Genomic DNA, 12,915 nt, shown 5'->3' on the forward strand with positions numbered 1-12,915 from the left:
CCGCTAGCCGCGGCCGCCATTGCGTGACGTCACCGTGGTCATGCGCAGTCCGCGCGGCCGCTCGCGACGCTCCACACAGGCACACATGGCGTCGCCGCGTCTGCTCGCTTCACTCGTTCGGCGTGTCTCGCTCGTTGGGACCCGCTCCCACCTCCCGCTCACTCGCGCGATGTTTATTTACGTGTGTAGCGAGGAGTGATAATAACCATGATACAACGTTCCACGACTAATGTGCATTTCTATCGACGTGGGTTAACTTTAATCTCCGTCTGGTCTGTGTTAACCTTTTCAAATTTTTAGAACTGGAAAAACAAAGCTGAAAATAATTATGGAAGAGAGATAACGGTTTAGTGGAGATTGAAAGTTAATCTGTACTGATACAAGTACTAGAAATAGACATCAAACGACCAATACATGATAAATGTCGCGAATATCTGACGCGATAAAGAGCAAATGTGATTTTACACACATTTGGGCGTTTAAACGTTGAACTGAATTTCGAAGAATTTATTACGTGATGTGTGAAACGAATAAGAAAATTATTTTACTGCTGCAGAAAACGATACTTATATTTAAGTGAAATATTTTATTAACGAATTAGCTCGTGTTCCTTCGGTACATATAAAAAGTTCTGCTCTCTCGCGCCTCGCGGCAAAGTTCCTAGCAATGAATGAAGTAATTGACAGTTAGATTCAAAATTTTAATAATGAATAAGACATTTCAATATGATAAAGTGCGATGAGACTACGTCAATTTCATTTTTTTGCCGGTAAAGGAGCAAAAACTCGAGATGTGGAATAAAATTACATTCAATATTCATTAGTGTTATCTCATTCGTTTTTTTATGAAAAAGTATAATACATTAACCTTAACGAACTGTAACCTTATTTTCTAATTGTGTCTCAAAAATTAAATTAACTTGAGAGTTAATAATGTCGAGTTAAAGGAAAGTCAATAGACTCGAATATTTATCTGTGCTGTATTTTTTTAAATCTTTCTCCAAAGGTTTCCAGCGTTCCGAGAAAATCATTTATTAAATGCGACCTGGCAGCGATAATAATTTATACGTCGAGGCCACCTATTTACTCGCTAATTCTTTAAATCCTCAACGAATGGAATCTAAAAAAGTCCGCTTGGATGAAGATGCGTCCGACAGTGAATTCGGATGAATTCGTAAGTGCGAATCGATCCGGGCACGTTGCTCGATACGCCGATCATTCATCACGACGTCCCAAGGAACAAATATCTGCCTCGAAAAATGCACAAACGGAATACGAGGCGCATTTATCGCAAAACGCCGCGTATCCCTCAACGTATGGACCCAACGGTAAGCAACGTTATATTCAACTCTTTGAATCAACCTGAAAAATAACTCCATTTCCCCGACGCGCACCTACTTCGTTACCGTTTTCAATTCTCCGTGATGCGGGTATCGTTTCTCTTTTTCGTCGTTAACGTCCGAAATACACCCGAGTTTAATACATCAAAGCGGTACTATAATATACGCGCGTCGGGACGTAAAAACGGGATGAACGATTTAACTGGACAGCTAAATTAACTCCCAAGAATTTCACGGTATAATCGTCATTCTCTCTCGCAGTGTGTTTGTGTAATTATTATCGTTAATTCTTGAACTGCATTCACAGATCGGCAGACTATTCGCCATGGACGGCATGTCAACATTATGGAGGAAGGTCGACGAGACGTAACGAGAAATCACGAGAAAACGGAGCAAAATCATAAAGGTGTTGATACGCGCGACATCGATTCGTTACGCCGGTCGAAGAAGTCCTGTTGCATCGAGCTGCGTCTGTTTTGTCTGAGATTGTGCCGCGCGAAGAAGAGATACTCCAGACGCGTTTCGAGGAAGCCGAGACGACTCCTCGAGCGAATAAAGGCGCGAAGTAAAGAATGCCTGCGGCCCGACGATGCCGTGGTAGTCGCCGGTCCATCAACCGCGCCATATCTAGAATCGATAAGCTATCGAGATGCCCCAAAGAAATCTAGGGAGAGAAGACATAAACAAGACGAGCCGGCGGTGGAGGAGGTCGCCGATGAGGACGTCTCCGAGGACATCAGGGAGGAACAAAGGGAGAGGAGGAAAAGGGCGAGGGAAGAGAGAAGGAAGGAGGAGAAACGGGAGAGGAGAGAAAGACGTAAGCGCGAGGAGCACGCTCTGCATCCCGTGGACTCCTATCTGATAGCGCGCGACGATGACCTCGACGTCGTCGACGATCGTGTCCCCGTGAAGCCACCAGCACCGCCACCGCCACCGCCACCGCCATCGCCATCGCCACCGCCACCGCCACCGCCACCGCCATCGTCATCGCCACCGCCACCGCCACCGCCATCGTCATCGCCATCGCCACCGCCACCGCCACCGCCACCGCCATCGCCATCGCCATCGCCATCGCCATCGCCATCGCCATCGCCATCGCCATCGCCATCGCCATCGCCATCGCCATCGCCATCGCCATCGCCATCGCCATCGCCATCGCCATCGCCATCGCCATCGCCACCGCCACCGCCACCGCCACCGCCACCGCCACCGCCACCACCATCGATCGTCACCGACTTCGCGAAGAGCTGCTGTTACTTGTGCGCCCAGAACACGCTGGCGATCGCGACCGCAGCCACCATCCCCAGGCCGGAGCAGTCCGACAAGGGTGTCCAAGTTTCGCCTCATAAATTTTACCCGGAGACGTTCCGCCCAACGTTGGATAAGAGCTGCAGCCCGGTGTTGCTGGTGCGCACCGTGCAGTCGTCCGTCAAAGTGAAGACGCGGGAGACCGGGACAATGTGGTGTCCCGGCACGACGGCGGTGCCGCGCGAGGAAGAAACGGGGCCGCGCGTGAAAAAGCGCAAGAAGTTCCTCGCGTTCCCGGGGTTGACGCGGACGAAGTGTCCAGCGGGACGGCACGCCGCCTGCGAGACTGATAAGTCGGCCGTCAGGCGCGATAATGCGGAAAAACGCGAGCGGTGCTGCAGGGAGAAAAACGCCGCCTGACATCGCCGCGAATTTTGCGGAAGCTCACCCCGGACTAATTAACGTTTGATCGGTCGGCGGGAGGAATGATTGTATGCATCGCGGGCCATTAAGTTCCCATTATATCACTTCATCTTCGAGTTTCCACGTTGTAATTACTCCTGCATTTTTTTATCAGCGGAACTTTGCTCCCTTGTCCTCGCGCGAGATTTAAGCGAAAGAAAGTTTTACTCCATCAGAGAGGAAGAAGTCTCTCTCTCTCTCTCTCTCTTTCTCTCCCGCGATAAAATATAATTTATTGACGCAACAGCGGAACTACTTATTCGCAGACGCGCTCTTCTCTCGATACTATTTTACTTTTCTCTGTTTTTGCTCTTGCGCGTTCGATAATTCAGGATATGGCTCTTTCATTTTTAAGTTACATTGCGCCGGGCCTCCCATGAACGTTACATAGAAATGCGCGACTCTAACTCGAGTGTATATTTGAACTGCACGTTGCATACGAATCGTTTCGATAACACATGTAAATGCTGTGGTTTGGCCCGTATCTCCCTCGTCGATAAATTATATCCTCTGCCGCGTAAGCTTTGTTCCATTTACGCGCGTGTAAGCGGAAGACGTTAAATTATGTACAACGGTTCGAATCGGAGTCTTACGTATAACACATAATTATTTCATCGAGCACAAAATCTTCTTATCTATTCCTGCATCTGGACGAACGATAAGAAGTTCCCTTTTTATCTCGCTCTTTATTAAAGAAGGTAAGGGCAGGATTCCTTTTTTTTTCTTTCTGCCACAACTTAAGCCATTCAATTAAACAACTTCTTTGTGCCACGAGACATAAGTTTCTACGAGAGCTTCTCTCGACGGTCGCTCGGAAGAGAAAAAGTGTGAGACATCAGGCGTCCTCCGTCTGTATCAATGTCATCCCCATATCCTTTCCATATTATTTTCATGTGTCTCCTACATATTTTCTTATGACCGTTTATGTCACTTCCACGTCACTTGCACATGACTGCCGGCTGGATGGAATTTTTGTCTCGCCGAAAACGTGTAAAGTCGCAAATAAATTCAGAGCTAGCTCGTCTTTCACACATTTCCCGCATTCTATGTTTCATATAAACTAAGCTCAATCTAAATGACACATCGTACATAATATAATTACTACATCTCCTATATGTAAATATTATTCGAGCAATCCTGTTCAAGTTATTGAAAAAACGTGACATACATACGAGTAAATTCAGTCATCTATTTTTCATACGATCCCCGTAAGGTGTTACATCAATTCACCAGTTATCGCACTTATATACAAGAAAAATAATCGGTCCAGGAAACAGTTGACAATTTGAAGAAGTCGTTTATGCGATTGTTACTGTTTCTCTGAATAAGATGTTATTTCACTATCGCTAGATACGTAGAAAGTCACGAGCAAATTAAAAACATATCACATCTGTATAAAAAATTGTTTGCCAATATTCCCATAAAAAGATACATTATAATTGAAAAAGATGGTTTCGCAAACTTTTATGTTGACATAGATTTTTTACAATTATGCCAACGGTAATTTCGAGTAAACATATCTGTACAAAGTAGCACAAAAAAGAAGAAGAAAAGAAAAATGCAACACCGAGGACTTCGCAATGGCCAACGGAAGGTCTTATTGCACTTCGCGGTCGTTCGGCCGACGATCGACCAAGTAGTTGGAGTCTGTACTGAGTCAGACCGTATCTGAAGACGATACGGCGGCGGGTCGGGTCGGCAAACTAGAATTCGCGTCATCCGACAAAGGGGCGCCGAACATCAAAGGCGCCGCGTAGTATGGAAGAAGAGGATACTGGGTGGTCGGGAAATACGTCGGTGGAAACAATCCCTGCCTTTGCGCGATCTTCAGCCTGGACGTGAGCTGCTTCTTCCACTTCGTGCGGCGATTTTGAAACCACGTCTTGATCTGCACCTCAGTGAGATTCAAGCACTTGGACAGCTCCATCCGCTTGCTCACGCTGAGATACTTGTCGATCTACGAGGATAAAAAGAAATGTATGGAATAAGATTACAATGTTGAACGGGGTTGGCTGTAGGAACAACCTGACGGAGAACCGCGAATTGTACCTTAAACTCTGCCTCAAGTCTTTCTAGTTGCTTTGCACTGTAAGCTTGACGCGGTTTCCGATCGATACCCGGTTTTCTCGACCTCCTGCCACTCGGTTTGGGTGCTGCAAAAAAATAATCAGTCCTCACCTCGTCGCACTGATTAGGAAATGTTGCGGCAATATCAGCTGTAATACGTAGTCGTTGCTAATTGCGTGATAGATTCTCGAGTTCTTTGACAGTTTCTTGCATTTTCGGAGATTTATCGTCGTGATAATGAAAATTTAATATTCTAATCGCGCGTCTTAATTGCACGGCTAACTTTGCCAGCTCGGGCTCAATTATCACCTTACGATTTCGAGGCACCACCCGTCGAGTCCCCGTCTAGGATCATCGAACATCTCTGAGACGTGTAGGACTGTTTGCGGAATGTGTGACATCCTACAGTCAACACCATCGAGGTGAAGCGGTAACGAGCTATGCAAACAGTTTATGACGGAGAACGTTTGGATGCGATTATCATCATAGTGCAAAGAAGTACTACACATTTCCTTTGAAAAGCAGATATGAGACATTATATCGTAATTAGATACGTTAAAATAATAGGGCAATTGTTAACACGTTGGCAAATATCCGCGAATAATTTGTCTTAAACATAAATATCACAACGCAATGTAACATTTCAAAGAAACGATAACAGCTATTTTAGTACTATTATATGTGTACTGAACAGATATATGATTCTTTCTTACTTTATTTTTTAAAATTTAACAGTATTTCACACAAAAATTATTTAATCTTTCAAAATAAAATGTAAAAATATCATTTGACTAAAACTTAGAAAAAAGCCCGAATAATTATTTTCACTATTATTTATTTTAGGATACTTTTATAATTAAATCGTAATCGTAATTTTATCATATATTATATTTTTATTTCTGAGACACAATTTATATATGTATTACAGGTATTAAAAAAATATATAATTAATTTAGAAACGTTACACTCTCTTCTCTACATGAGAATGTATTGTATGAAATCTGTTCATAAATTATAAGTGTAACGGAATCATCTTTTTTCTCATTGACAATTTCAAAGTCTGAAAATAGCACAAACGCGTGACAGAATATTCCCAAGATCGCGATGTTTTCACATAGAAAGATACTTTTTTGCTCTTTTCCTCATGTTTAATCACCAGTTAGCCGGGCGGCCCTTACACGACAAGTCAACAAATAGATGTCGCGTATTTGTACAAGACCTTTACGTTTTTACAGGACCCTTCCAGCACATAGTCTACAACTACGGAGAACAGTTAGGTTTTTATTACGAAGAACAGTTTTTACCGGTTTGAAGTGCGACATCTCTGCAAAAAATTTATCTTAGGTAATTTTATATAAATTACATTAATCTTTAGTAAAAGAATTTAAAGCACAATTCAAAAATATCTCAATGTTTTTTAACCTCAAGTTAAGCTTTGGAGTTCTTTTTCAATTCATTATCTACAGTATTCATTTAATTCGTAACGTTACGTTAACTATTATGCAAATTTAAAATTTTTACAGCAGATTTCATAGACTTTAAATGTTTTAATACACGTAGTTCTTTATATGCTCAATAGGAAATTTAATAGTGTGATGTGTGCTGTGCAAATAATGTTCAAGGAGCGTTTCTTTATATAACAGCATAATATATACCTGCTTATCTAACATTTTTTAAACAGTAGAAAATATGTGCAACACGGTTATTAAATACGATAAAATTAAATTCAATAAGTAAAATTTTAGTTGTTTTGTTATACAATATAAATTAAAATATATAAAAATCCAAATATATATAAAATAGACAGAGATGATTGTGTTCTCAGAAATTGAAAGACTGCTGTGATGACCAGAAAAGAGAATACGCACGGTGACGAAGAAGAAGAAGAACCGGCGGGATCAAGATTTACGAGTGTACAGAGACATTTAACACCTTCGTGGAAGATAGTTAGACCAACGGTGCTGATAAATGGGCTTCTAACAGTATGGCGGATAGTAGCCGGAAAGGGAGAAACAACGCAATGGCGGATTTAATCTTATCCCAAAACATTTGGAATTTCTACTAAAAATTGCCATGTAAGTCGTATAACAATTTTATCATTTAATATAAAACGGCAAATCTGAAATATTTCCATGTATTACAATAAGTAAATTGACACTCAAAAGAGAATGGTAAGAATTACAAGAAATTTTCAGTAGAATGACAAAGTGCTAAAATTTTGCGTAGAATTGAGCGCCAGAAAAAAGTAGAATACAAGATTTGATTAACGTGCGATTTTTACATGGCTAAGTATTTAATATTTCGCCAGTAACACGCCAAAAACAGGGGGATGCAACAACTGGGCCACTGATGTGTGCCTCGCGTGTCGAAAAGCGTTATCGCAGGCGCCTCGTATAATATCCAATATTCGTCGAGGCCGAGAAAGAGGGTGCCCATCTTACACCTCTCCCGGCATTGTTCGCGAAAATAGAATTACGGTGGTAAGTTATTACGAGTGGATAATAATTAGAGTCCTTTGTCGTCGCGATTCTCCGACAGAGCGTTAGTATCTCAGACACGAAGAAAAAGGTTTCTAGCACCGCCTAGATTTTCCTTGAGCGCCTATGCATGAATAGCGTGCACATTGTACACCTTTGTAATTAACTATGTTTTCAAAAATCGATTAAGGCAAAGACAGATTTGACATAGTAGATTTTATATTTATTCTTCAACGTGTTGAATTTTTTTTAGATAAATTATACTAGACTTAAATTCTAAAACAAAGATTGTGAAGATTTGATAAACTTTTGTAGATGCTAAATCAGATTGTAAAGATCCGCTTACCTTGTAAACCAAACAGCTGTCCAGGCTTTGTTTGAGCAAACCAACTACTATATAGTAATGAGGCTGATGCAAGTGATGTTGCAGAATATGCTGAGGGATCGGGTAGTGCACTTTCGGAATACGGCAATCCCGCATGAGTATACAAGCTCCCTTCTATATCTATTGAATCGTATTAATATATAATCATATTTATTAAATCGTAAAATTCTTTCTTGTGTATTTAAAGTTGTAAGCTTGATAGCTATCAGGTTGTAAAGTTCTTTATCGTCAATATTTTTAGACAATATATATCTAATTTACATATATGTAACTGCTTATATATTCGTCCTACTGCCTATGAATTCGCGGATATATTTTATTATTATTTTTTAATTTTTTAACTCTGAAATTTTGAATAGAAATTTAGAAACATTGAGTATTCTTGGTTGACATTTTAATTATATTATTCTTTTAACTTTTTTATTATTTCTTATATAAAAATTCAACAAATTTTTTGAATATAAGTATAATAATCTAGTTTTTTAAAACTTTTTTGTATGTTGTTTTACATACCAGAACGAGTAGCTGGTATCGCGGTTGGCTTGACAAAGTGTCCCTCTATCCTGTCTTCTGTGTCGTCTTGCTCTTCCTCTTTATCACCGGTATTGTTTATTCTCGACATTTCTCTTTTTTCACTTCTCCCAAGGATGCTGTCGATAGTGAAAGCACTGGACGCTGCAATCGGGGATGAATTTCTTCTCTCGGTTTGTTGTTTCTGAAATTCCCTGTAACCCTCGCAGCTGGAATCGGATGCATACTCGAGGGACTCTCTATTAACGGTCGGTGATATGCAGCCTCTTTCGATGTTGCTTGAAAAGGCTTCGTTCTCACATGGAAGTGATCGTGTCCGACGAAGATCATAAACGGTATCGTTCATTTTCTCGCGGTTTTGATAGAGTTCCATCTTGTGAAAAATCATCGATCTCGGCTACAATCGACGATCCTGATCTCATTCAGACGATGGCATACGTTCCAGCAATAATTTAAATTCACGCACTTTATATTTGATGAGAACTGAAGTAATTCCGGTGATTCTTTCACGTGTCTTTCTTCTTTAGATTTCACAATTGTTAACGTAAATCAATTGGTGTTTTTTGACTTAGCTATAATCTGTCGAACCATTGTTTATCACCACATATCGAAATCAAATGATTTTCTACTTTTCAATCGATGGAATATTTTATATAGCAAAGAATATATTATCTGCGAGTCAACTTGTAAGTGGTTCAACACACATTTCTTGATCGATCACGCCTGATCTCGTACTAATCTCCTTCGAACCGTCCGAAAGCAAGTACTTCCGAAAGTATGACAAGTGGCACGTGTCTGTGGTCCAGAGAAGGACCTCCCAGCATCCCCACCAGCTTCCTACGGGAAGGTCATCCCGTAAGGTTGGAAGAATATCTCGCACCTCGGAAACCCCCCCACGTATCTCTGATCGGAGTAGGGATCGCGGCGATTTATAGCTGAGATTTCCTATTTTAGAACTAATGGCTTTCAAGTTTCATCGTATCATTTGTAAAATGTTGCTTCTTTCTTAGTCGAATGATTCATGAAATAATAATATTCAGTAATACAAGTTAGTAGCTATAGTGACGCCTTTATCAACAAATATACATATAAACATGTTAAAAATTAGACAAATATAGAAATATATCTGTATAATTACAATTTCAGATTTCACAGATTTCAGATTTACATTAATCAACTAATAATTATTCATCAATGATCTTTATTTAAATTATATATAAAAGAGATGATGCTAATATATTTTTTATTACAGCCACTTTGAATATAGATTTTATATATATTTACTCAATATTAAATATAAAAAATGTATTAATTATATGAAATATAGAAAAACGTGTTACTTCTTCAATGAAATTGATTTCGTATCACTATTTCTATTGTGCGTCTTTCAATACCATCGATACAGCATAATTTTGTAAATTCATACGATGAATCTCCTATTTTATCGAGGCATTCACGCGTTTTATGGTTCTTTCCAAAAAAGTGCTTGAGCTCGACGATTCGGCTTGCGCACTAGCGAACTTTGCTACAACGGAAAAGGGCTCATCTGGGATCAAAAGGTGGATCTCTGATTGGTCCCAAACGCGCAGGATGCTCGCGCAGCAACCGCCTTCTTTGACCCCTCTATCTCGAAACTTTATGCCGGTAAAACGATGGTCGCTTCTCTCTTTCCCGTTCACGGTTTAGCAATGGATAAACGCTTCTGCCACATGAGGAACATCATGAAAAAGTACCGCAAAACACTTCTTCACGCGTTTAGCGAACTACGTGCAGTGGTTCTCACTATACTTCAGAAACATTTCTTTATTAAATCTGGGCGATTGTACTTTATAAATATAACTTTTTTCTCAATAGTGACAATGTGCAACAAGTCTGTGATTATAATATGCAAGTTTTATTTACGCGAAAATTTGAATTAATTTGCCAACAATGTATTATATCTATCTATATTTGAGAGTTTCATAGTTTAATCTACAAAAAATTTCTTTTTTTTGGCAATAATTGGGAAATGAATATTAAGTATTTCTGAAATAAAATCTAATAAAAATGAAAGCACTAACCTCATATTTTGCACGATCCGAGATTTCAACTTCCGCCGCCGATGATAGCCCTTCACAAACACATATCGTGCTATTTCTGTTTACGGGCATGGTGTGGCGGCCATTTTCGCGAATGGCGCGTCCATTAGTCTCCGGGCTACCTGTGCCAATCTCAATGTTCATCCTTGCGCGCCGTAAATCCATTCGGCTCCACGCTTCCGCGGCTAAAAGGACCAATGGCGATTGTGAGCCCTTTCTACCGCGCAGCTTCTCGTCATCGATCCTCTCCCCGATCCACGTCTGAGTTATTTCGTCTTTGTGGAAGAGCGTATATCATTCTTTTCATATACATTAGACACCTCAGCACGCAGTGTCGTGTTCTGAAAACGCAGTCATTATTAACCTTTCAATATTCTCCGCTTAGATTTGGGGGTAACATAACTATTATTGAAAAAACTTTTTGCTATCACAATAGTAGTTTATGTTAACGTTAAATTATACGAATGAGAATTGGCTATACTACTTTGAAGAATTGCTTTTTATTTTATGAACAAAAAGGCGGAAGATTTTTTATTATAAAAAAAGCGTACATTGTTTAAAATTATTATATTACAGAGTAAAATACTGTTAGGATAAGATAATATATAAAAAGGACAATTGAACTTTGTAAAAATCTTTTTGATATTATTATCAAATCGACGAGACCTTTGCCTTGTTGCGGCTTGCGAGCTGGTTCTTTCTACTTAGATGCAAATTCACGTTCACTTGTATCGCGCATTGCACACGCTTTTTCGTATGCTGATTACACACGGGGTTGAACATTTTACACGTACTCGCGACCGCGACAAATATTGAATCTTAAATACATGAAGTGAAATGCGCTTAAGGCGCGCGTCTTAGGTGCGAAGAGAGGAAGTAACGACATGGTCAACGCACACGTTAATTTACGACCGCGGGCATTACTTCCTGGAAACTAGCGTGGACGTTTAAACGTCCCTTCCAAATCTTCCACAATAATTCTAGGTACCTTTCTAAAAAAAAAAAAAAAAAATTATTTAAATAGCAAATAAAAATTCACCAGTAACAAGAGATCGCGTCAAAAATTACTGAAAATTACTGGAGTTCTATTCATCCGATGGACAACTCTCATCCGACACGTTCGATGCGTCGGCACGCGTTTTGGATAATATGCGATTATTTACAATTTATTTGCTTTGTATGCCATCCACACGGCGGCGTCCATCCGTAAATGTTTCGAATAAACGATCCATTTGCTCGCTGTGAAGTTTACTCTCACGTTTGATGCACGCTGCGCCACGTAATTGAAACGATCAATCAAATACCTGAGAAAAGGAGGGTGAGCTCACGCGTGCACAAATCGCACCGCAGGTCGCGTTCACGCAAAAAGGGGAAGTGCGAGCATCTACAAGCAATTAAGTACCGCATCATCCGTGTCCTGCTGAAAGTATTTTGTAGCATGCATCGTGTATCTTAAAAATATTAAACTTGAGAGAGAAGATAAGATTATAAATATTTTAATCTCACCGAGCCACTCGTAAAAAATCATTTTCCTGTCTTTTCTCCTACATACCGTTAATTATCATTTTTAAGGGGGAAAAAAGCGTTAAATATTATATTTTAATAAATAATAAATAAAAGTATAAAGTTGGATATAATTTTTCCTGTATATTTTTGTCTGATATACCAATAGTTCCGTGGCCACGACACCATTAATAATCGCGTGAGAAACGTTTATTTCAGTCGGTAGGACGAGACGCGAGAGACGCGAGGATTCTTTCGAAACTGCGCGATTAATTTTCAGTAAGCTCGGCGTATAACTGGCCGCTTTTGGTGTGTGTACAGATATAGCCACTCTCGCGAGATATTAGACAGGTGAGCGCGTTCCCAGGGGAACAAAGGCCCCATTACCCTGTCTTACCACCTCGACCCGGGCGGACGTCCCGAAAGACCCTCCGCTCTTGAAACATTCATAAGAGCGTTGTAAGTGGTTTTTAATAAACGTATTTAATCATGAGTGTCGGATTACGAATTAAATCGGTGGGCGCTGTCACCAATCGGAGGGATTAGTCATGAATCTAAACAGATGTACAACGCGCTTTTTGCAGGTATGCGGGTATATTGTCTTTCAATTTTGATATCGGCATGACATTGTTTTATTTTATACCTTAATTTTTTAATGATAATTAGCAGGAAATACGAAGAAAAAATGAGTAATGATTAAGATGTAAAATAAAACATTTTTTATTTAAATAATGATGAAGATGATTTCGACTTTATTTATTTTAATTATAACTAAAACAATATATGGAATAACAATGTAATAAAAAAATTAAAGCGGTGATTAAA

At 40.0% G+C, this 12,915-nt stretch overlaps 2 protein-coding genes and 1 long non-coding RNA gene across 4 annotated transcripts; 2 read left to right on the top strand and 1 right to left on the bottom strand.

Annotated features, from left to right (window-relative positions):
• Positions 1 to 1,112: 1,112 nt before the first annotated feature.
• Positions 1,113 to 4,082, top strand: LOC105840250. Its single transcript, XM_036289672.1, has 3 exons — positions 1,113 to 1,327; positions 1,647 to 2,264; positions 2,568 to 4,082. Exons 1-3 carry the CDS (start codon positions 1,138 to 1,140, stop codon positions 3,005 to 3,007), a joined length of 1,248 nt encoding a protein of 415 aa, XP_036145565.1. The 5' UTR covers positions 1,113 to 1,137; the 3' UTR covers positions 3,008 to 4,082.
• Positions 4,083 to 4,218: 136 nt separating this feature from the next.
• LOC105830335 (homeobox protein engrailed-1a) lies at positions 4,219 to 9,695 on the bottom strand. Its single transcript, XM_012669595.3, has 4 exons — positions 8,492 to 9,695; positions 7,940 to 8,098; positions 5,099 to 5,202; positions 4,219 to 5,006 (listed from the first exon to the last, which is right to left on the bottom strand). The coding sequence occupies exons 1-4, from the start codon at positions 8,895 to 8,897 to the stop codon at positions 4,707 to 4,709; spliced, it is 969 nt and encodes a 322-aa protein (XP_012525049.1). The 5' UTR covers positions 8,898 to 9,695; the 3' UTR covers positions 4,219 to 4,706.
• Positions 6,013 to 12,763, top strand: LOC114255694. Of its 2 annotated transcripts, none has more exons than XR_004964086.1 (3): positions 6,013 to 6,460; positions 6,942 to 7,596; positions 12,412 to 12,763. It is a non-coding gene; the product is annotated as an uncharacterized LOC114255694 (long non-coding RNA). The 2 variants fall into 2 exon arrangements; XR_003626889.2 differs by lacking the exon at positions 12,412 to 12,763 and having other exon boundaries at positions 6,942 to 7,191; positions 7,425 to 7,941.
• The last annotated feature ends 152 nt before the right edge of the window (positions 12,764 to 12,915 follow it).

The sequence above is a fragment of the Monomorium pharaonis genome, chromosome 7 (genome assembly GCF_013373865.1).
Source record: "Monomorium pharaonis isolate MP-MQ-018 chromosome 7, ASM1337386v2, whole genome shotgun sequence".
In the NCBI taxonomy this organism is placed as follows: Eukaryota; Metazoa; Arthropoda; class Insecta; order Hymenoptera; family Formicidae; genus Monomorium; species Monomorium pharaonis.